This window comes from Lampris incognitus, chromosome 9 (genome assembly GCF_029633865.1).
Source record: "Lampris incognitus isolate fLamInc1 chromosome 9, fLamInc1.hap2, whole genome shotgun sequence".
NCBI lineage: Eukaryota > Metazoa > Chordata > Actinopteri > Lampriformes > Lampridae > Lampris > Lampris incognitus.
This window is the reverse complement of record NC_079219.1, coordinates 52733699-52758795: the sequence shown is the minus strand read 5'-3', so window position 1 is coordinate 52758795 and position 25097 is coordinate 52733699. Positions and strand designations below refer to the sequence as shown.

At 44.1% G+C, this 25097-nt stretch overlaps 1 protein-coding gene across 2 annotated transcripts in view; it reads right to left on the bottom strand.

Annotated features, from left to right (window-relative positions):
• Positions 1 to 3519: 3519 nt before the first annotated feature.
• Positions 3520 to 25097, bottom strand: part of ankrd28b (ankyrin repeat domain 28b) — a 35626-nt gene continuing 14048 nt past the window's right edge. For both annotated transcript variants that reach the window (XM_056287113.1, XM_056287114.1), the window contains exons 8-28: positions 20199 to 20411; positions 18227 to 18305; positions 17984 to 18098; positions 14990 to 15072; positions 14182 to 14245; positions 13961 to 14029; positions 13712 to 13852; positions 13150 to 13261; positions 12993 to 13019; positions 12767 to 12841; positions 10780 to 10981; positions 9437 to 9524; positions 9233 to 9350; positions 8590 to 8809; positions 8337 to 8424; positions 8141 to 8224; positions 6375 to 6520; positions 6179 to 6261; positions 5944 to 6026; positions 5431 to 5522; positions 3520 to 5212 (exon numbers count right to left, since the gene is read on the bottom strand). In XM_056287113.1, coding sequence (XP_056143088.1) covers positions 4929 to 5212; positions 5431 to 5522; positions 5944 to 6026; positions 6179 to 6261; positions 6375 to 6520; positions 8141 to 8224; positions 8337 to 8424; positions 8590 to 8809; positions 9233 to 9350; positions 9437 to 9524; positions 10780 to 10981; positions 12767 to 12841; positions 12993 to 13019; positions 13150 to 13261; positions 13712 to 13852; positions 13961 to 14029; positions 14182 to 14245; positions 14990 to 15072; positions 17984 to 18098; positions 18227 to 18305; positions 20199 to 20411 — 2466 coding nt within the window. In that variant the 3' untranslated portion in view covers positions 3520 to 4928. The remainder of the gene's footprint in view (positions 5213 to 5430; positions 5523 to 5943; positions 6027 to 6178; positions 6262 to 6374; positions 6521 to 8140; positions 8225 to 8336; positions 8425 to 8589; positions 8810 to 9232; positions 9351 to 9436; positions 9525 to 10779; positions 10982 to 12766; positions 12842 to 12992; positions 13020 to 13149; positions 13262 to 13711; positions 13853 to 13960; positions 14030 to 14181; positions 14246 to 14989; positions 15073 to 17983; positions 18099 to 18226; positions 18306 to 20198; positions 20412 to 25097) is intronic.

The window sequence follows — 25097 nt, the reverse complement described above, 5'->3', positions numbered from 1 at the left end:
GAGACGTGAGCAAAGGGCAGCTGCGCGCAAACTGGACGCGGCGTGGGCGTGGCTTCTTCTGCTTCTTCTTCTTTGTTTATATTGGCGGTTGGCATCCGAAATGTTGTATTACCGCCACCTACTGAGGAACTTCCACAGTACTGCGTTCGTACACAGCGATTGCTCATTCTATAACCCAGACCTAGAGGTGGCCAATCCAGGTCCAGAAAGTAAAACTCCTCACCACGTATTTGCTCCACCGATGTGCTAAACCAGTTTATTCTAATCAACCCCACTCTTCAGCTTGATAGGGCGATGAAGCCAGCTGATTTGGTACACGGGTGGAAGAAATACATGATTCGGATTTTTACTTTCTGGACCTGGCTTTGCCAGAACCAGTCTGAGTTGATGCAACTCTTTCCCACAGTGTAATAGTAGTAGTAGTAGTAGTAGTAGTAGTAGTAGCAGTAGCAGTAATAGTAGTAGTAGTAGTAGCAGTAGTGTAACATCTTATCCAGATATGTCCACAACATTCAAGTGTCTCTTGGCAGCGTCCAACACCATCTTGATTCTTTCTGACTACCCCTTTATTTCAGCAGTGCAATTTATGACCATGGCAACAAATGCCAAAAAATCTGTTCTTGTCCATGCAGATATTCTGGTCAGCTCTATTCCTTTACTGCTCCGGTTCTTTTTGCACTTCTCGTCATCTCTCTCCATTCCCTTAGCAGCTTCAGCACACGACAATCCCATTTCTGCTCTCATCTCATTCCCCTTCTCTCCCTTAATGCTTTCTGGACACTGTGCTGACCGCGTATCATGACTTGCCTTGCAGTGCAGGCACTTTGCTTGCCCCGTCTCAACTTTACACTCCTCCACTTTGCAGGGCCTTCCCACATCTTCTGCCCCCCGCCTACATACTGCAGCAACATGGCCATGTCTTGACAACAAAAACACCTGAGAGGACCTCTCCCATATGGCCTCACCTTCTAACACACTTATGGTACACTCTTTCCACCAACTCCACTTCATAAATCAAACACAGGGAATTCCTCCTTCTCGGAATCTCGCCATTCTTCTTGCCTCACACACCTGACTCAGCCTCTGCTGACAGTGGCACGCCACCTACCGCTCCCTTCATCCTTGCAGTTGATCAGGGTGGGAAGCAAGTCACTCAGCAATAATCTTTAAATACATCAGCCACTAGCTTCGTCTAGTCAGAGAGGCACGAACTGAGGAGGCCTCTTGGGTGGGAGGCGAAACGTCTTCACGGATATATAGCAAGTCCAGTTGCACTTGATTCAACTCCTTTGGATAACCACGACCTGGATGAATGAGAACATTCACAGACACCAGTCTTAAGGGCTCTGTGTCTCTCTGACGCGTTGAGACACAGTCAGTGGGAACCATTCTCACCTCTAGTTACCCTGATCGATCGTACATCTCCACGTTTTCGACCTACAAACTTTCCGACCGCATGTGGGTCCTTGAAACCCCCATCTTCTCTTGTCACAGCTACCATCCAGACGAGATGCGTTTCGTCTGGTCTCGGTGACTAGACCGGTGCAGTGGGTCGAAGGAGCCTTAAAGCAGGTCAAAGATCATGACCCACATGTACAGTAGCTTAAGTATGTTTTGCAGTGACGGGGGAAGGAAACCTTAAAAAATACCTTTTCTCTGGGCGCCCGGGTAGCGTAGCGGTCCATTCCGTTGCCTACCAACACGGGGATCGTCGGTTCGAATCCCCGTGTTACCTCCGGCTTGGTCGGGCGTCTCTACAGACACAAGTGACCGTGTGGGTGAGAAGCTGGATGTGGGCATTTGTCCTGGTCGCTGCCCTAGTGCCTCCTCTGGTCGGTCGGTGGGTCGGGGTGCCCCCCGGATCGGCGGAGGGAGAGGGAGAGAGAGAGAGGAAGGGAGACGGGGAGAGATGGGGGGGGGCAGTGACCAGGATTGGGGTGAAATTGAAAAAAAAAAGACCTTTTCTTTCATGTTAATGGAACGATCCTGTATCATTACACACACACACACACACACGTCACATTTAAAGATACAATCCTCAAGTTTTAAATGCTGACAAATGATTCTCCATCTTCTCTACTCTGACTGATCATTCTTATGGTTACTGCGGGTTAATACAGGACACCTTCCATATAGCACAGGATAAAGGACACAGTGTCAAACCTCAGCATGGCTGCCAAATGGTGAAGAATTTGTCAGAATGAGACAAGTCTGAAGAGGCAAAGGTGCCGGTTGCAAATAAGCATCTATGACAGAACATAGAAGCATATAGAGGATCTCTGCCAACGGATGACACATCAGCGGCTAAAACTGGGGTTTGAACCGTGGGGGAGGGCACTGACACTAAATCACTGGCAGCGCTTCCGTTTCTAATGGAGCTCTACGAGGATCTGCAGCCTGCAGCTTTAAGGACCGAGGACGGATAAAGGTTACAGGATTGCTCGGGGAAAGTGCTTTTCTTTTCAGACTAACCTTTGCAGCGCAGTAATGTGAAAAATTTTCATGCAGAGAGAAATCTCTGCAGCCTCACTACTACTCTCGTGTTAACGATGAGCACAAGCCGGCCCTATCACAAGTATATTAACCAAGCCTCCATATTAACCACACTCCACCAACAACTACAATAGTAGTTGCCAGTGCCAGTGTTTCCCAACCCAGTCCTCAAGGAGCCCCTATCCTGCAGACTTTCTTTGCAACCCTGAATAGGTACCTGTTTGTAGTTTATTCAACCAATCAGCAATGAATTCTGTCAGCTGTTGCACACCTTGCATAATGAAGTGCTGTGAGATGATTGGTTAAGAACAGACAGGGCTACCTATGCAGGGCTACAGTGAAGATCTGCAGGATAGGGGGTCCTTGAGGACTGGGTTGGGAAACGCTGAGCTGTGCTGCTGGAGTCACATTAGTTGTCACGCCTGTTGCTTGAATCAGTTTTTCCTTTTATCTTAAAGGGTTTTCGCAGAGCGCTGATTGTGTAGCAGCCACTGCAATATTACAACACTTATACATAAAGCACAACTTCAGACAAAACAAGAGGTCTTTAGTAGATGGTGGATCTGCAGGCTACACTTCATCACTGGGAACTCCCCTGTAAAGGCTCTCTAACCACACCGAGGTTGTTCTCTCAGCAGAAGATAAGCGGTGGAAAAATAAATAAATAGATTTACCAAAGGGAAGAACCGCGCTGCTGCTTCCACGATCACCCGCTATACGGATAGAAATGACAAGAGAAAAGGTAAAAGTATCATCATTGTATTTCAGAATTACAGTGTGAAGCTCCCTCAACACACTTGCGGCGTGAAAGCCAGAAGAGGCCCGGCAGGGTTGTTTCAAGACCGCTCGGCGACCTCACAACTTACATTAGACCCACACGGCAGAAAAACCTCGCAATCGATTAACGATTTATCAACGTCAACTCTTTAACAATGTTAAATTGATCAGGCAATTAAACGGAAGATCCCATAAAAAAGACACATGGCTTATTAAATAACATAACTCATTTTATTACTCATAAAATATACAGCAATCTCCGGTACTGAAAGAATTCATAATTCTTAAGAGCATTGAATTCACAGTCACAATTTTCATATGTACATGCTAGTTTCACCCCCTCTTAAAGGAAAAGCAAGGAAACAAACAAAAAAAAGAAAATCTCTTTTCTGATGAAGCTAGCAAACGTATTGTCCATTTTTCCAGTTAAAATGATCTTTTAAAACAGACAAACAGGGTTTTGAATAGGCAATCGTAGGATTGAGTGGTTTCTTTTTCTTTCATTTTTTTGTTGTTGTTGGTTAAAGCAAGCAAAACCTATCAATGTACAATGATTAATACAAGAGCAAAAATATATATTTTTTTTCCAAGATAGAAGAAAAATCAAATGCTGTCCTTACCATAGGCTTACAGTGTTTGTCCTCACAAAGCAAGCTGAGTCTAATATGCCTCAATATTGTCAGTGCTTCTCACAAATGCAGAACTTACCAAGAGTGTGCATCCTTTACTTTTACAGCTGCCCCGTCACACCGATCTCCCCTCAGTAACAGATGAAGGCACCAAATGATGACATAAATGGATCCGAAAGTGGAACAAATAATTTATTCATGAACGACTAGACCACAATTAAAAATCCAATACACAAAAGTACAGCTGATTAACTTAAAGACAACCTTTTGCACATTCTGATTCTTTTCTTTTTTTTTCAATTCATCATATATGATGATTTGTAGGGTTTTTTTTTTTTGGGAGGGCAAAGAGTTTAAGACATGAATATGGGCTTATTAAAAAGTTAGATCTTAAAAATAAATGACCCCCCCCCTTTGTGAATTATAAACTTCAAATATAAGTGCCTTCTGACTATCGTAGTGTGTGGAAAACAGCCTCCTCGAAATCCTGATGAAACGTAGAACGATCAAACTCAGCTGCTTTTGCTTTATTTTAAACCGATTGAATTCTCAGTCCCGTTTACACATGTAAAACTGGCTTAAAACGCTTTCACATCTTTTTGGTCCCTGTCCGTTATGCTCTCAGTGAATTGCTACTACTTCTCTTTTTGACTTGTTATTGCCATTAAAAAAACAAAACAAAACAAAACAACTAACCACCCAACACGTGGAGTCTCTAGCACTGAAGAGCCTGTCGGGGCTGGTTTAAGCAGCAGCTAGCTGAAGAGTTCAGTATCTGCTGAAAGGACACCTGGTGCTGGATGAGGTCGGGATGAGCGTGGGCCAGCCTGCTGCACCTCTCTCTCTCTCTCTTTCTCCTCTGGGTGGTTGGCTCCTGTGTGGGCTCAGCTCTTCTCAGCCCTCCCCAAACTGGCAGCGGTGGTTTAAGACACAATGTGTGTGTGCGTGTGTCGACTGTATTTATCGCACTCTCACTCACTTTCGATCTCTCCTTCTGTCTCCCGTAGGGCTGTCCCCCCCACACCCCCCTCAGTAGGTCTCTGAGTCTGAATCATTGAGCTCCTCATCCTTGTAGAAGCCGTCGTGGTGGCCAATGTTGTTGAAGCTGCAGTAGGAGCTGTGCTCACCTCGCAGCGCCGGCAGGCTGTCGAAGGTGACGCTCTTGGAGGGGCTGGCGGTGTAGTGGTTAATGGCACTGAAAGGGATGGTGGGCGCCGGGGTGCAGGGGGACACAGGCATCATGGTGGCCAGGATGAGGGCCAGGCAGTCCGCCACATCTTTGTTGGGTGCGCAGGCCAAGGCAGGTGTGTAACCTGGAACAGCCAAGAGTGTTTTAATGAAGACGTACGCACAATGATAATGTATAGTAGAGACCAATTATATAGAGGTTTTTTCTATTTGCTTATCTGTAAGATGTTGTTGTTTTGTGTCTCCTGCACAGAAAAATACCCATCATGTCCTCATGGCAACTTCATGGGTTCACATGACTGAACACCACGATGGGAAATTAATAAAAAGAGTAACATCTCACCGTTTTCATCAACTGCAAGTACACTGGCCCCCTTTGCGAGCAGCTCTTGCACCACCACAGTCAGACCATTTCTCGCAGCAACATGCAGAGGCCTTCAGGGAAAAACAAAACCGAACAAAACACATGAGGGCCAACAACAGACCCATAACACTGAAACTGAGGAGGAGATCCTCTTTTGACAACCGATTTACACAATTTATCACCAACGACAAAATCAACGGAAATTTGTCCTTTTTTGTGAAGCTTCTAAATGGTACGTACCAAAAACCCACGAACACACACAGTCACACCAAAACACCCCTTTAAAAGAAGTTAGAGTGCAGGGTTGCCTGCCGTGTGGGACCCCTGTACTGTTTGCTCAAGGGGACTTTAGCAGAGACAGTAAGCACATAAATGGAAATACATCTTCAATTAGCTGTCTCTAGGGAAAATCCAAATCTCTAAAAGTGAACCACCGACTTTACTCCTCCACTCCGCCGCACAGAGTAAGCAGCAGATAAGGCTTATACATACGTCTGTAAGGCTGCGTTAGTGGCGTTGATGAGGTTCCTGTCCGTAATCTTCTCCAATATCAACAAGGCACTGGTTTCATGTCCCTGTTGAAAATAAAGCCAACAGATTAGATTAGAAGAATTTCAAAACTGCCAAACACATGTTTAGACACTGTAGATGGCATCAGCTACCTCAGAAAAGGTATTTGAAGCTGAGGGAAGAGACAAACAGCCTCATATCATGTGGTGATACACACCTTACTGCAGGCAAGATGAAGTGCAGTGTTCTTGACCGAGTCCTGCAGGGTAAGATCTGCTTTTGCGCTGCTCACCAATAGCTCTGAGTGGTTACAGAGAGAGTGAGAAGAGACAGAGAAAAGTTCAAGACTATATTCTGTGTGGTATCAGTAGTTATGTTATGTCCCATGTTTGACTTTCAGTTTGCAGGCATACCAACTGCATTGGTCTGGCCATTCTCAGCAGCCATCATGAGTGGGGTCTTCCCTGTGATGTCCACACAGTTGACCTGAGCGTTGTGGCCCAGCAACAGCTGCAGACACTCCACGTGGTCGGTGAAAGCTGCCGCATGCAGGGGGGTCCTGGAGAAAATGCCATAATTAAACAAACTCTCCTTTTTAAATGGTGCATGATCTCTTTTGCGAGGCTGGGATAAGATGAATGTAACCCATCCACTCACTTGAAACAGGAGTGCTGACTTAGTAGTACATTCAGCTGAACTCCACTGATTCAGAATTTAACCAAATTCAGAATATTATCTCATCTCATCATCAGCCACTTCTCCGGGGTGGGGTCACGGTTGGCAGCAAGCTAAGTAGGGCACTCCCGACGTCCCTCTCCCCAGCAACACCCTCTAGCTCCTCCTGGGGGATCCCAATGCATTACCAGGCCAGACTGGACATGTAGTCCCTCTAATGAGTTCTGGGTCTACCCCGGGGTCTCCTCCCAATTGGACATGCCCGGAAAACCTCAAAAGGAAGGCGCCCCGGAGGCATCCTAATCAGAGGCCCGAACCACCTCAACTGGCTCCTTTCAACATGAAGGAGCAGCAACCTACTCTGAGCTCCCTCCGGATGTCTGAGCTCCTCACCCTATCTCTAAGGCTGAGCCCAGACACCCAACAGAGGAAACTCATTTCAGCCACTTGTATCCGCGATCTCACCCTTTCAGTCACTACCCAAAGCTCATGACCATAGGTGAGGGTTGGAACGAAGATTGACTGGCAAATTGAGAGCTTTGCCTTCTGGCTCAGCTCCCTCTTCACCACAACGGTCTGGTACAACATCCGCATTACTGCTGACGCTGCACCAATCTGCCCGTCAATCTCCCACTCCATCCTACCATCAATCATGAACAAGACCCTGAAATACTTGAACTCCTTCACTTGAGGCAACAACTCATCCCCAACCCGGAGGGAGCAATCCACCATTTCCAGTAGAGAACCATGGCCTCAGACTTGGAGATGCTGACTCTCATCCTGGCCATTTTACACTCAGCTGCAAACCGCCCCAGTGTGTGATGGAGGTTGTGTTCTGATGAAGCCAACAAAACCACATCATCTGCGAAGAGCAGATGCAATTCTGAGGTTCCCAAAACTGACACACTCCTCACCTTGGCTGTGCCTTGAGATCCTGTCCATGAATATCACAAACAGAATCGGAGACAAGGGACAACCTTGGTGGAGTCCGACACTCACCAAAAACGTGTTTGACTTTGTGCCGAGAATGCGGACACAGCTCTCACTTTGGTTAAACAAGGACCAGATGGCTTGTAGCAACTCTCCCGGTACTCCATACTCCCGCAGTACCCCCCCCAGTGTGCCCCGGGGTACACAGTCGTAAGCTTTCTCCAAGTCCACAAAACACATGTAGGCTGGCTGGTCAAACTCCCATGCCTCCCTCAGCACTTCCACAAGGGTAAAGAGTTGGTCTGTTGTTCCACGGCCAGGACGGAATTCGCATTGTTCCTCCTGGATCTGAGGTTCGACAATCGGTCGGAACCTCCTTTCCAGCACCCTAGAGTAGACTTTTCCAGGGGGGCTGAGCAGTTTGATGCCCTGATAATTGGCACAAACCCTCCAGTCCGACTTATCTTTTCATTTAATACACTAGTGGCCCACAACCACTAAAGGACATCATGTTGCAAAACACAGTTAATATTGTGCATACTGCAGGACTTTTTTTGGTAATCAGTGTGCTTACCGGTTTTTAGCATCGGTTGTGTTGACAATGGCTGAGCCCAAAGTGTCTATTAGCATTTCAGCAGCACCTTCATTATCATGGATCCTAGAGAGGAGTGATAACTGTTAGCTTAATGAGGAAAAATCTGCTCCAGGTGGTGTTATCCACACGTTATTACTAGTTGCTGAAAAAATAAAAAGGCATTTAGGAACCTTACACAGCACAGTGAAGGGGGCTGAAGGAGTTACCCTCAGTTTTGTGGAAAACCTCCTGTTCCAGCAGGACCTCCACACAGGTATCGTGACCTACAGGACAGGGAGCATTAACCAGTCAGGTTTCGATATTTTTCTAAATAGCTTCCTCAGAGTACTGCGGCCATATTTGTCTTTACTCTTATGATTTGGTGTCTTACAACTTGTTATGGTATCGCCCTGTTTTTGGACATTCCTCATCCCTGAATGTGTATGTACCGTTGTAGCAGGCCCAGTGCAGAGGGGTATAGCCTTGGTTGTCTGTGAGGTTAGAAAGCGTTTCCACTGACTGGGCGGCATGCAGCAGGCCCCCCAGCACGCCGATGTGTCCGCACGCCACTGCCAGGTGAATCGGGGTACGTCCCTTACAGTCTCGGACCAGGAAGTTGGCGCTGTGCTGCAGCAAGGCCTCCACACATTCCTCATGACCAGTAACCGCCTACGGACAGATTAAGAGTAGGGGGTGAAGTGTCATTACAAAGGACAGATCATGCCCTGAACAATTAATCTTCTTCCCCCAGTAGTTTGAGATCATATGTACACTGACTCCTTTACCTGATATAAGTCTTGGAGTTAAACCTAAGAGAGAACATTTTTACTTATTTGTATGCCTTTATCCATGATTGAACTTCAAGCTGGTCCCTTTAGGTAGAACATAAAAAAGTTTGTTCAAAGTACTATACAATGAAAAGGATAAGAATCAAAGGCAACAGATAAACAAGAAAAAAAAAAGTACTAGATGAACAAGGGATGGGAAGATTATTCCAGCTGCTAGATAGCAATTGATGTAGAATGAGTTTCTTTGAGGTGGAACAAAAACGAAACGAAACAATATCTGAGAATTCCAAGATGGCCTCCTTACTCCTCTATGGAGTGCTGTTCTGCCCCACTTGTCTTTGGCTTCTACATTGGCTCCCTTGTTGAGCAGAAAGTAGACACAGTCCGTGTGTCCGCTCAGCACCGACAGCATCAGAGGGGTTCTGAGAAGCGACAGATAACCACACGTCTGAGACGAGCATCAATCATGACTGTAAGTAAAAACTGTTCTCACAACCAACTGACTTACTGCCCATTGCCGTCTTGAATGTCCACCGCACTTTGGAGGTCAGCATTTCCGATCAGTAAACGTAAACATTCTGAATGTCCGTTAGTGGCTGAAAATGAGTGAATCAGAATCAAAACACTTTTTTTTTTTTGAAAAGTTATTCCATGAATTTGACTTCACTGCTTCATATACTGCTCACTCTGATACTTGGAAAGATCAAAAAATGTTTAAGTATAAGAATTTGATATTCTGTGTGTAACAAAAATTTGGATTTCTATGTACATATTAGCTCTTATTTTGTGGACTGATTGTGTATCCTAATGCTAATAAAATACTAAATCTAATGTCACAGAAAGTTGAATCAGTTCATCTGGACACAACGTGTATTGAGAGAAATCTTTCATCACTCATCTGATGCCCCCTTTCCACTACATGGTACCGGCTCAACTCGACTCGACTCTGTGTCGTTTTCCATTACTGTACCTCCTCGACAGACCACAGCGTGGATTTTTGGCTCTCCATTTTTTTCAATTTGAAAATGTACTTTTAAGACAACTCCGCTTCGGTATTTAAAAATGCCGGGTGATATCCCATGTGCGCATTGATGATGCAGTGAAGCAAAATGACGCAGTGACGCGTTTCTCTGACCAATCAGAGGTCTGCATTGATTTTGGTACCCGCTCCGGTTTTTTTTGAACCTCGACAAAGGTGGTACCAGAAAAGTGGTAACAGCTACCAAAATGCCGGTACTTTCCAGTAATGGAAAACGAAAAAAGGGCGAGTCAAGCCAAGCCGGTACCATGTAGTGGACAAGGGGCATAAGAGACCTTTTCAGTCTTAACTCACTACAGGTATCGATCCATCCATTATCCAAACTGCTTATCCTTAGTAGGGTTGCGGGATGCTGGAGCCTATCCCAGCAGTCATTGGGCGGCAGGCAGGGAGACACCCTGGACAGGCCACAACGCCATCACAGGTCACACATATGACATAATTCTAACATCTTATAGATATTTTCAATATTTGAAACCAAGTTTTCAGGGGCTTTAAAGACTCAACAGTATGGGAGTGACAATTTGCATATGAAACCCACCCGTTCTTTTCGGTTATGTCACTGTACTGTTTATAATGGTGGGGATACCTGCATTCAGCTGAGACTGAGGAGGACATGAGACGAGTGATGAAACATTTCTTTCAGTAAACGTTGTGTCCACATGAACTGATTCAACGTTCTGTGATTTTCTTACCCGGATTATTGAGCATGCATCAAGATACTAAATCTAATACTAAATTTAGCAAAGTTGACCACAAAATGTTTGGCAAGTATTAATTAAGAGTCAGACAGGAGGTCCATGTCTATGTACCTGCAGCGTGGATGGGGGTCCGCTTCAAGGTGAAGTCTTTGACCAGGATGGAGGCTCCCTGGTTGATGAGAACATCCACACATTCCACGTGTCCCTTAAAGGCAGCCAGGTCCAGCGGTGTGCGCCCCTGGCTGTTTCTCACGTCCAGGTCGAGCAGGGACTGCACCAGGACCTCCATGGCATGGTGGTGGCCGTGGTATGCCTGCACAAAAAGAAGTCCAGAGTTACTAAAAATACGAATGAATGTCATAATGTGTCAACCAGGGATTGATTCAAGTGACAGTCTGGATTTAAGTAAACCAAATCAAAATTAGCAAGACAAATGAATTCCAACAGAAATTTAGGAAACACTCAGCATGTAATCTGACATCTGCTTGCAACTGCAAGCAAAGTCTTTTGGGAGGTGGGGCATCCACTACATCACAGACTAGGGAAGCACCAATATCACTTTTCATTGCCGATACCAAGTAACAATCTTTAAGTATTAGCTGATACCAAGTACTCCCCCCCCCCCCCTTCTCCCCAATTGTACCTGGCCAATCACCCTGCTCTCTGAGCTGTCCCGGTCACTGCTCCACCCCCCCCTTGCCGATCCGGGGAGGGCTGCAACCTACCACATGCCTCCTCCAATACATGTGGAGTCGCCAGCCGCTTCTTTTCACCTGACAGAGAGGAGTTTCGCTAGGGGGACGTAGCGCATGGGAGGATCATGCTATTCCCCCCAGTCCCCCGAACAGGCGCCCTGACTGACCATAGGAGGCGCTAGAGCAGAGACCAGGCCACATACCCACATCCGGCTCCCCACCCACAGACACGGCCAATTGTGTCTGTAGGGACCCCCGACCAAGCCGGAGGCAACACAGGGATTCGAACCTGCGATTCCCGCGTTGGTAGGCAACGGAATAGACTGCTACACTACCCGGACGCCCCGTTTCAGTCTTGGGTAAGTTTAGTCTATAATACCTATACTCCATTTAAGCCTGGTATTGGCCCAGTATCCGATACCAGTGTAGTGTTGTCACGATACCAAAGTCATGACTTGGATGCGACGCCTGCCTAAATATCTTGGTACTGACACTGAAACGATACACGGCAAAAACCTAAAACATCAGGAAAAATAATGGAATAATATATTAGATGAACATGGAACTTAAATTTCTTGGGTTTTTTTTATTAATAAAAAAACTAAATATTTTTACAATGTTTAAACTACAAAAAAAAATCAATACAAATAAATTGAAATATATTTGTGTGAACACTGTGTTTGCATATGTCACGCTGGCAAGTTAGTTAAAATGCTAAAGCCATTGGCCTTAATTGCCTTGTCAAACTCAGATGGTGAGAAAAGTTTGCTTGTCATAAAATATATCACCCTCGTTTGACTTCTATCTGAGGGCATGTTATGATGTTATCCGTCACGTTTGCTAACCTGTCGGTCTTTGAATTCCTTGAACAGGCTGGCTTGTCTCTCGGCGAGACGCTTTGCCAAGTTGGACGTGTTGGCTCCCTCGGTCTGCATGGGTTTAAATCATCTTTCAGACAGGCTTTGTGGGCTTGCCCTGACTGCTGGCTATGTAAGTGAAATAATGCTATATATTTCGCTCCCTGCATCTGCTTTGTCAACGAGCCATGGATGGTCGGCAAGAGCACTTGTACTTGCAGCCATGCCACTCATTTTGTCACCATCAAAGCTGCAGCGTGCATATGAGAGAATAAAAAAATAGTTTGCCATTCCCAATATGCTGCCCCGCATCGACACAACTCATGGGAAATACGGCTCTTATTGAAACACTGTCATTCTTAAAGTACCGGTACGAATAAAATGGGGCACAGTACCATTTTTTAAAGGCAGGGTATTGCGATACCTTTTTTATATCGATATACCGTGCAACACTACACCAGCGTGGGTATTGGTGCATCCCAGTCAGACTGACATTCACTCATGTTTTTATTTGGTGGCTGATAACTAGAAGCAGCAATTACTCACAGCTAGGTGCAGGGGGCTGATGGGGGCTCTGACGTCAGAATCATTCAGGATGTCTGTCCCTGAGGTTTCCATTAGCTGCATGAACCAGATGGAAAAGTTAGAACCTCTCGCGGTACTGTTTACTTGATCAGCCACAAAGCTCAGAACTGCAGATATACATGGAAGTGTGATCTACAGAAACACGGTGAAATATACAAAAGAGGGCAAAGACACAAATTGTACTGACCACGTCTAGAGGCGTTTCACTTGCAATCTGTAAAAGAATAGCACAAACAGCCAAATGTCAGAAATCATTTCAGTCAACACAATATTTTGTTTCTAATTAAAACCTGTCTGGGGGAAAAAGTCAAGGTGTTGATGTCTCAGAGGTTTTGGGTTCTCACCAGCTCCAGGCAGAGGCGATGTCCATATGCGGAGGCATAGTGCACAGCGTTGTAGCCCTGATTTTCTCGGATCCCTGGATTCGCATCATTCCGCAATAAATATTCCAGGCACCTGTACAAACAACAGAGCGCCTCTGATCAAAGACGGAGCGACTGACTGTGAACAACACGCTGGGGGGAAGTTGGGTGGGTGGGAGTCAGTGAACGGCAATTTACAATAACAAAAATTTACATTAACTTGTATGTCATGCATACGTTCAACACACATTTGTGGGAGCCCTTCATCGACTACATTAATTCCCTTGTTCCTAAACCCAACTTTGTCTGTTAGCGCTACATGATTAACCTTAACCTAATCCTAGCCATAATCCCAATCCTGTCTTAATCCTAAAATAGACCCTTAAAAGTTGTGGGGAACAGCAAAATGTCCCCGTTTAGCACAAACATCCCTACTTTCCTATATTTGTGGAGACTCATGACACTCATAATACAAAGTGTACACACTCGCACACAGACAGAGAGGGAGGGGGACAGAAACTGAGGTCAAAGGAGTTTTACTAACTTTCCATCTGTGTCAGAGGCAGCAGCATAGTGCAGAGGAGTGCAGCCCCTCTCATCCAGGTCGTTGACACTGGCCCCAGAGCCCACCAGAGCGAACAGGCACTGGTAATTACAGTTGGCAGCAGCGTAATGAAGAGGGGTCCTGGAATAAAACAAACAACACGTCACCTTTCACCACGAAGATTTAAAAATAAAAAAAGACAGAGTGGAAAAAAACCCTATTTAAATCCCTCTGTCCCATACTACAGACCTGCCAAAGCTGTCCTTTCGGTTGAAGTCTGCCCCTGTGTTCAGGAGAAGATTGAGACATTCCAGGTTTCTGGGAGTTTGGAGAAGGTTTTAAAGGAAAATGTGTGGATTAACTGGCATTTCATTTCTCTTGTAGGTAAAAAAAACAAAAAAAGTTACCTAACACTTCCATAAAACGCCAACATATAATGTCACAGAGGTGTTGAGCTGTCCTTCACTTACCCTCCAGCAGCAGCAGCATGTAAACAGGTCCTGCCAAAGTCATCGGGAGTGTCGATATCAAAGCCTGCATCACAGTACAGGATTATAAAGTCACATGACCATCCTTGGATTTATACTAAACGCAACACTGTGGGTCATCAGCCACAGATTGAGGTTATGGCCTGCCTATGTTTTATGCCATTATTTTGAATGTCATTGATACCTGGTCCATAAATGTAGCCTGGTCAAATTACACAGGCAAACTGTTGCTTTAAATTATAATAATGTATGGACCCAAATGGCAATAATATCAAAATATAAGATCTTCAGTATTTGCTGCAGTTTATTTAAGTCAAAAGGAGACCAAACATCAGTCAACAGGAACAAAACTCACAGATCATCAACCAAAAAACCACAACAAAACGAACCACCCAAACTCAAACATCCCAGCTCTATATCCAGTCAGTCAGAAGGAAGACGACCCCCCCTTCCAACATCCCCTTCCCAATTTTCACTTTCCCCCATCAAGATGCTGCTTCAAAGTCCCAACCAGCCAAAAAGAATGTGTATCAAAAATACTCCACTCCCACTGCAATGACCATCTGAAATAAGAAGCAGACTTTACACTCTGCACCTTCTGGACATCTGTTGTTTGCTACACAATGTTTTCATTTCTCATCTGTTTTTTTTTTTAGTGTTTTTTATGAGCCCTAACAAAAGATCATTTTCTGTCATGTCTTGTGATGGACAAAGTTCAGTTCATCTGTTCGACTTGATGATTTGAATTTATAATGTTATGAAATATGATATGCAAAGTAGAGGTGTAAACCTGAGGACAAGAGCTTCCGGCAGCAGTCGGAGAACCCGCTAAGAGCAGCCAGGTGCAGGGGGAACATTCCGTGGACTCCTCGTCTGAAACAAGACACAATCATATCAATTCATCCCTGTGCCATCTTGACATAATTCTAACCATAGTATGGCATAGTAAAATATACACTGAGCCAAACTGATGTTAGTCAGTTTGTATGTGTTTTTTTAATCATTATTTCACCGTTTTTCATTTTATTTATCCACATTTGGCCTTTTAACATAATCTTTTTGCCTGCTTTCATCTTTTAAATGTTTCGCATTTTTAACCTTTTCTTGCATGAAAAGGCCCATGAGTTTCTAGACTTTTTCTGCAATAAAGTTGATGAGATCGTGAACAAAATTAGTTCAACTCCAGCTACTGCTGCAGATCCTGTCTTACCAAATTTCATATTTATACAATGAATCACTGATAGTCCCTGTTGTTACAGCTTTTTACACTATCTCTCTTGATACTTTGACTAAGCTCATGTCAGCTTCTAAACCCAACTACTTTCATACTTGATCCTTTACCAGAATTTTTTATTTTTTTCAAAAAACTCTGGCCTTTCCTGGGATCTACAATGCTAGAAATTGTTAATTTATCGCTTACTACTGGCACTGTTCCCAGACTGCTGTGGTCAAACCTCTACTTAAGAAACTGCACCTCAATCTAGGGTCTCTTAATAACTATCGACCAGTCTCTAATCTTCCATTCTTTTCTAAAGTACGAAAGAGAGTTGTGTATCAACAACTTTCGACCCATATAGAAGAAAACCATCTATATGAACCTTTTCAATCGGCTTTCAGGGCCTGTCACGCCAATGAAACTGCTCTGACCAGAGTGGTGAACAATCTTCTACTAGCTATGGACTCTGATTCCACCTCTGTGCTTCTAATACTGGACCTCAGTGCAGCCTTTGACACTGTTGATCACTGCATACTATTAGACAGAATTAATTGTAATTTTGGTATCTCTGGCTTAGTTCTCTGTTGGCTTAAGTCCTACTTATCTGGAAGAACACATTGTGTTTGCTATAATATTAAATTTAAATTCTCTTAAGTTAAATATGGCATATATCAGGGCTCGGTTCTTGGCCCTCTACTTTTCTCTCTTTATGCTTCACCTCTTGGCCAAATTATATGCAATCATGGAACAAATTTCCATTGCTATGCTGATGATACTACATGCATTTGTTTCATTCAAACTCGATTACTGTAATGTTCTGTTTTCAGGTCTGCCACGTGCTAGTACTAAAAGTCTTCAGATGGTTCAAAATGCTGCAGCTAGAATCCTAACTAAAACCAGAACATTTGACCATATTACACCAATTCTTGCATCCCTTCATTGGCTTCTTATCCATGTTAGATCAGACTTCAAGGTGCTTCTGTTAACCTGTAACATCCTAAATGGGCTACCCCCATCATACCTGTCTGATCTCCTTAAACCATACATTCCACCTCGAGCTCTCCGCTTACAAATACAGGGCTCCTGTGTGTACCCAAAGTTAAAAAGAAGTCAGCTGGTGGCAGGGCCTTTTCCTATCGGGCCCCATTCTTGTGGAATAACCTGCCTGTTGCCGTCAGACAAGCGTTCTGTTGAGTCCTTTAAATCCAAACTTAAAACTCATCTTTTTGCCTTAACCTACAATTAGTTACTTTTAAATTGAGTCCTTCATAACCTGTACTGCACGGCAGGTCAGTTTCTGTCTCAATGTATTTACCAAGCATTGTTCTGCCGACAAGATTATTAAGTATAGATTACTGACTATTGAAAACTGTTCGCTTCTCTCAGATGTATTTTCTCTCTCCTTGAATGGTGTCTTCTCCTTTCCCTTCTGTTGATGTGAATGGTGTGATGCGAGTCTCCTGTGTGCGAGTCTCCCGTGTGCACGTGTAGTCTGTCCTCCTCCCAGGTCTCCATGGTGATGGCGGTCGCCATCTGGACACTGTTTGGCATCCCCCTCACTTCATTTTCTTTTTATATCTTGTAAATCCACATAATTTTATCTGTTTCAATGTTACATCTTTCTCTCACTCCAATGTGACTAATGTTTATTCTTGTCTCTTCTCCCGTGTATATGAATGGTGTGGTATGAGTCTCTCTTGTGTACATATGCAGTCTGTCCTCTTGCCAGGTCTACATGGTGATGGTGGTCATGTGGCTCAGGTCCTAGGCTGTTCCGGTGGCATCTGGACACTGCTTGGCATCATCTTCATCATATATCTTATAACTCAAGTATAATTCTGTTATCCTCTTTCAATGTTTTATTCTGTAAATGGTGTACACACAACATCCATTGCATGTCTGTCTGTCTTGGGAAAGAGATCCCTCCTCTGTTGCTCTCCCTGAGGTTTCTTCATATTTTTTCTTCCTGTTACCAAGGGTTTTACTTAGGGAGTTGTTCCTTATCCAATGTGAGGGTCTAAGGACAGGATGTTGTATTGCTGTAAAGCCCGCTGAAGCATTGTGATAATGGGCTATACAAATGAACGTGAACACAGTTTTCTGTTGATTTAAAATGCTCAATAAAACAATTCTGTTCCCAAAAATAGATGAATAGTCATGACAAATACTCAAGATTGCGACAGTAAACAAAATAATCTTATTATCATTTTAGCCATAATCATGCAGCCCTGCTCTTGGTGTTGCAGAAATCCTGTCTGCAACTGGTTGCAACACATCAGCACTAATTTGGATAAAGTTAACCTCAGCTCAGCTTCAAATTGCCGCTCTAGGCACTGGCATCACACTGCTTGCTGCCACCACAGCGACTGTGACTCCTTGTCAACAGCTCTCACTGAAAATAAATGGCTGCTGGCTGCTTTTGTTGATCATGACACTTTTGGTATAAGTGTATGGTTGTACAGCATTCAAACAATTCTGCTATGGGGAAAACATATAAACACTGTCAGAATGTACCAATCCTGATGCATGCCAGAGAAAGGCCGAGCCTTGGTGAATGTTCTCACTTACTTGGCTGTGTCAGCCCCATTGGTGATGAGGGTGTTGATAAGGAGCTCGTGGCCATACCGCGCCGCGATGTGCAGTGGTGTGTTTCCATTCTTGTCTTCACAGTCAATCTCAGCACCTACAGAAACACAGAGCGGGCATCTTATCAGCTACTCACTGACAGCCACTTATGTTGGATGACTGCTGTGCACAGGAACTGAGCGTGGTAAATAAAGTCAGTGAGGCCAGATTTTTAAATTTGCTCACCATTTTCAATGACAACTTGTGACCTTGAAAAGCGTCCGTGGATGGCAGTCATGTGGAGGGGAGTCTTGCCATCTTTACTCTGGAATGGCACAAAAACACTGAAATCCCAATTTGATTCATAATGACAGTTCTCTTTGAGCAAAGAATATCTTGGTGAACTAACAGTAACAGCGGGATTACTACTGTGGTTATCAGGTTACTGCTGTTAATTACCTCAGCTTGTGCAAATACTGTATTTGTCAGACATGCACCTAAGTTCAACTTTATTATGTGTACTGGAATACAATGAAATTCTTATGCTCTGGCTCCCTCTCCCTTAACACAAATGACACAAGGACAAAGGACACAAGGAAACATCATCCCCAAAAAAAAAAACAAACAAAAAAACTACAGACCTACATAGACTATGTACACAAAACTCATACATTATATACACAACACAAAAAAGTACACAACAATGTCAAGTGCATACGGGTGCGTCATCTGTTCAGCAACCTGACTGCCTGCGGAAAGAAACTATTACTGAGATGGGTGGTGTGTGATCTGATGCTCCAGTATCGTTTCTTTGGATGGAAGGAGCGAGAACAGAACATGAGCAGGGTGGCTGGTGTCCTTAGTGACGTTTTGGGCTTTCCTTTTGCAGCGAGTGGTGTAAATATTATGAAGTTGTAGTAGTTCCATGTCAGTGATTTCTGCTGCTGTCTACTTAAGGGCCGTCTCAGTACTTGAAGTAGATAACATTCATGGGAAATAACTTTGCAACATAAAATAGAACTACAGGTTTCAGGATATGAGTGTTATATGCAGAATAGGTCCTGCGAACTCAACAACTCAGGAGTCAGGTTGACCACCCTGCTTTATATGAATATACATTTAAATAGAGAGGAAGGTAGTAGGAAAAACAACAGTAAGAAGCGCAAAAGTGATTTGTCTCCATCTGTCTACCCTTGAGAAGAGAACAGCTCCATTTTACACAAAGTGTAACAAAAAGTGGAAAATGGAGCTCCATTTTACTGTTACACTTTGCGTAAAATGACTGCTGGAGGGCGCAGATGGAACGATACCAGAATCAGCACCGCATGGGAACCAGGATGTTAAGGCTATAAACCTGAGGAATTATCAATAGCTGCTAACTATAACCCTGTCTGTTTACTGCTTCTTATATTTAACTGCTGCCCTGGAGAAGTCATCATAAAGACCCAATCAGATTTCAACATGACACATGGCATACGTTTGGAAGAAGGGGAGGGGGATAATGTAGGCTTTTAGTACCAATTCTGACAGAAGTGCTATTTTTTAAACATCTACAGCGATGCATACACCGTATCTTTATCATCCTTAGCCACAAATACTCCTTAACAAGGTTTGTTAGTGGTGTTCAGCAAAAGGTCAGTCACTACATGCAACCTTGTTTAGAGTGAGAGGGCCAATCATTGGCCTGTTGTAGTCCAGTTGCACCCCAATCGTTCTCCGTTTTAAGCCATGTTAGAAAACTGAGGGCAGCGTCCGGGTAACGTAGCAGTCTATTCCGATGCCTTCCAACACGGGGATCGCCGGTTCGAATCACCGTGTTACCTCCAGCTTGGTCGGGCGTCCCTACAGACACAACTGGCCATGTCTGCGGGTGGGAGGCCGGATGTGGGTATGTGTCCTGGTTGCTGCACTAGCGCCTCCTCTGGTCGGTTGGAGCGCCTGTTCAGGGGGGAGGGGGAACTATGGGGGATCATCTCACACGCTACGTCCCCCTGGCGAAACTTCAGTCAGGTGAAAAGAAACGGTTGACGACTCCGCATGTATCGGAGTAGGCATGTGGTAGTCTACAGCCCTCCCCACATCGGTAGAGGGGGTGGAACAGCAACCGGGATGGCTTGGAAAATAGGGTAATCGTCCAAGTACAATTGGGGAGAAAAGGGGGGGGGGGCAAAAAAAAAGGAGAAAACTGAGAAGCGGCTACACTGGTGCCTTTACTTACCTTGATGTTGACATCCGCCCCAGTGCACACCAGGAGCTCCAGGCAGAGCGCCCCATGGCGTGAGGCAGCTGTGAAGTGGAGGGGGGCGAAGCCCTTCTCATTCACCTGGTTGACGTTTGCCCCGCACTCTATCAGCTCATTCACCACTACGTCCTGCCCGTTGTAGCAGGCCACGTGGAGCGGGGTGTTGCCGTATGCATTTGGCTCATTGATCTAGGCAGCGTTATAGAAACAGTGGATGGGAAGGGGGGGAGAAAAACAGAAAAACCAATTTAATTGCCACTTTACATGTGGTGAGACCCACTCAACGTACACTAAGCTTATAAACAGGTTCAAAGCCAGAGTTACTTTTAAAGAGTATCTAAAGTCTAGACAACTTTAGTAATTTTGCTGGTATCTACAGGTTAAAAGCCATGTAAGGGTTAAAAACATGGCAGGCAGGTCTTGGTACTCTGTGATGTTAGCATAGCAAGATAAACATAGCTGCTGCTAATAACTTTAATAACGGCTCTGTTGGATAGGTGCCAAAGAACCAGCACTGACAGTACTACTGACACCTGTTAGTGCTGGCTCTGGCTGTCTGTCAATGCCGATAGGTATACTGACATATCAAAGGAAAGTATATAAGACGAACAGCTCAGGTTGGACGGTTTGAAGACAAAGCAGCAAGAAAGGCAAGATTGAGATGGTTTGGACATATGCGGAGGAGAGATGCTGGGTATTTTGGGAGAAGGATGCTGAATATGGAGCTGCCAGGGAAGAGGAAAAGAGGAGGTTTATGGATGGGGTGAGGGAGGACATGCAGGTGGCTGGTGTGACAGAGGAAGATGCAGAGGACAGGAAGAAATGGAAATGGATGATCTACTGTGGCAACCCCTAACGGGAGCAGCCGAGAGTAGTAGTACAAGATATTGTTTTAAATACACATGGATAAAAGAAAAAAGAAAAAAAAAGAAAAAAAATCTTGACAGAATTTTTTTTCCAATCTGCAGCAAAGTCATACTCCCCATCTGCAATTTGTAAAACATGTTACAGGTTACACTACTTGATATCTGCTAAACAAATAACACAATCTGTAAAATTATGAGATTTCAACACCACTCCACACATAACCATTGCTGCTGTTCTCTAATGCAGCCATCAAGTCGTGTTTAAGAGAAGATGCTTTTAAACAGCGTTCTATTGCCAGTTTTCTTTTTTGTCATTCCAATACAATTTTAAATCTATTATTTGCAAAACTCGTCTGTTTTACGCTTTCAAATAATCAACCATCTACATCACTTTTCAGTACAAACATTTTTATTTATATTATTATGACACCAAACTGAAACTAAAGATGAAGAAAGTCACTTTATTTTGTCACTGTACAGTTATTTTGTTACAATGAAATGTGTTTTCTGCATTTAACCCATCCTGTTGTATAGGAGCAGTGGGCAGATGCAGCGCCTGGGGACCAACTCCAGTTCTTCTTTCCATCGCCTTGCTCAGGGGCACAGGCAGGAGTATTAAGCCTAACAGGCATGTTTTCTATGGTGGGAGGAAACCGGAGCACGTGGAAGAAACCCACGCAGACACGGGAGAACATGCAAACCCCACACAGAAAGGACCTGGGACTGCCTGGGGTGTTTCTGTTCACCCCATCATTCAGGGAGACCTTAGTTAGCATGCTAGAGTCCTCGGCAAACAGCCGTCAACATCATGTCTAATGCTGCAGCTAATAAACATAATAAACATCTTCCAATATGTATTCAACAGCTCCAAAAGTTGGGCTTTGACAGACGTTATATCATTTATCAACTGTATACAGCTAGAATGTGATAAAACAAACAGGAAAGAGGAAGGATTAAACACTCATACTGGCCATGGAGGAAAAAAAGTACTTAAATCTTAAGGACAATGTCTAGGAAAAGACATTTTAGCAAGGTTAGACAATCTATTAGAGCCTGCAAAGCTCCTGCTGGAAATAGTAAAAAAAAAAAAAAAAAAAGAGTTGAGACTGCAGTCTTTTCAGCTTCATGACCTGAGTCATAAGAGGCCAATCATCTAAACAGGCTGCCTACTGATGACTTCAACTTCTGCTACCACTTAACTATAAATACCCTGGCTCACAGCTCACATCAGACCAACATAGTGAGCTTAGTGTTTCATTTTTACAAGTTCAGTATTCCGTTTTGTTGTTTTACTACTGGTAAGTAACGGTCCAAAATCTTTATTTGCATCTTACACCCAGCATGAAAGAATGTGAGTATATAAGGGTCTAAGGTGACATTTTGTCAGTGCTGAGGTTCAGCCATGTGCTCTGTTGTTACTGAAGCCACAGACTACACAGTTTGCAGAGATCTCCTTCCTACAAAACTCCACGTCAAAGTGCAATAAAAAAAAGAGCCTCAAAATGTAATTAATAAAAAGGCTCTAGACTGCTTTTTCTACTTTTCCTGCCTTTTGGCAGTGAAACCATATGCCTGTGCTTGGCTACACCTTGATACCCGTTTTAGGGTTTTCTCTGTGCCTCTGGCTCTAGGATGGGAGGAAGAGGAGGAGGCGGAGGAAGAGGAGCAGGAGGCAGATGTGGCTCTGGCTGCTGGAGTGGATGAGGAGGAGGCTGTAGCAGCAGCAGTGGCTCTGGCTCCAGGAGTAATGGTGGTGGAGGAGGAGGAGGAGGAGGAGGAGGAAGAGGAGCTGTAACAGCAGCAGTGGTTCTGGAAGTGGAGCAGGAGGAGCCTCTAACAGCAGCAGTGGCTCTGGCCCCAGGAATGATAGAGGAGGAGGCTCTAGCAGCAGCAAGAGATGTGGAACCTTTCTTTACTTTGCTTATCCCAACTTCCGAGAGGATCTTCACAGCTTCCCTCAGTTTCCTTTCCATTTGTTTGTCAATGATTTCCTTCTTCTTCTTCAGATGCTTTTGGTATCGTTCAAAAGAGGACAGGCAAGAACCGTCAATGCAGGACTAATTTCCATTTTGGAGGCTGTTTTCCCTGTTAACTTCATGCGGGACTTGATGGCCAAGCCTTCACATGTTTCAATGTTCAGCCTGACCCTATAATTTTCAATGATGTCATCCTCCTCTTTGACCAGGTTATTCAAAATCACGATGTGTTTTACCATATTTATACTAATGACACTCAGTTATACATGCCACTTAAACCCACAGATTATAGCAGCCTAGCAAATCTCACAACTTGCCTCTCTGATATTAAATCCTGGATGTCCCAAAATTTTCTTAAATTTAATAAGTCTGAGGTCATTCTGCTCGGTCCCCCAAATTCCATCAGCCCTTTTGGTACTAATCTTGGTGGTCTGTCAAATAGTCTTAAGCAGGCTGCTAGGAATCTAGGGGTAATATTCCATGCTAACCTCTGTTTTGATGATCAAATCAAACATGTTGTTCAGTCATGTTTTCTCCAGCTCAAGGTAATTTCTAAAATTAGGTCATTTTTACCAGTTGCTGATCTGCAAAAAGTTGTATATGCTTTTATCTATTCTCAGCTTGATTATTGCAATGCACTTTACTCGGGTATCAGCCAGGGCTCCCTCCACCATTTGTAGTTGGTACAAAACGCTGCTGCTAGACTCATTACTGGGACAAAAAAGAGGCATGATCATATCACTCCTGTGCTTACCTCCCTACACTGGCTCCCCTTTAGATTTCGAATTGATTTAAAAAAATGTTATTGCTCACTTTTAAGGCCTTAAACGGTCTTACTCCGAAATACATTTCTGATTTATTGACTTGGTATATGCCTTCTCGACCATTAAGATCCACAGATGGAGCCTGCTGATTATTACCAGGTCATGGTTTGTCACAAAGGGTGATTGGGCTTTTGCTGTTAGAGCCCCAATACTATGGAACTCTCTTCCTATTTAACTCAGAAAAACTAAGTCTCTAACTTCTTTTAAATCTCATCTTAAAACTTTTTTTAATACTGTCTTTATTTCTATTCCTACTTATTTGGTCTTATTCATTTATTGCTGTTACCTCTTTGCTCATGTCATTTGGTCTTATTCACATTTTTGCCTGGTCTGGGTTTATTTCTTTTGTAAAGCACTTTGTAAAATTGTTAAGAAAAGTGCTATATAAATAAAATTTTAAATTATTATTATTATTAAATGGGCCAGTGAACAATAAGAGGAGCCTTTACCAACTTCCTCAAGATGGGGAATCTCATCCCTCCTTCCAGCATCTTGCTAGCAAAGCTCTTACTCTACCAGTCAATATCAATTTGTGTAGTATTCTCTTCAAAGCATTTGTCCTGTGCTCCTAGATTTGAGTCGTTTTGGTAGGCTCACACCTCGTCATCCAGTTGACCCAGCTCCTCAGGTTTCACAGCATTTGGCAAGGCTTTGTGCTAAGGTGTTGAATGCTCTTTGGACTGATTCCTGGAGAATCATTGACGGTGCCAGCACAGACAAAGAGATGATGTCATCCTTGAGGGAAAGGTTTTTCAGGAGGAATGGTGCTGCCTTGATGTAGCCTTCTCTGAGAAAGCTGTAGACCTTCTACACCCAGGGCTTCTTCTCTAATCTAGCCTTGTCTGAGCCAAAGAAGCTGTATCTCCCCACAGACAACCTTTTGTCAGGGTACTGCAGCTCTCTCTTCTGGACATCAAGCACCCGCAACTCATCCACCCTCATAGAGATGGCTTCAGGCTTCATGAATTTGGAGAGGAGTTCCCTGACCAGTAGCACCATCTCAGCATGCAGCAGGTGGGCTTCTCATGCTGCAATTTCTTCAGGAACACCTAGAATGTTGGAAGCATACTTAAAAATCACATTAGAAACTGATTAGAAAAGTGGCAGAATACATTTAACCATTCATTCCTTATCATAGGAGCCCACTAATTTCTTTTCACATGCTTTATTACAACATTAACAAAGCTAGTTGCAGAGAAGGTCTTCAAA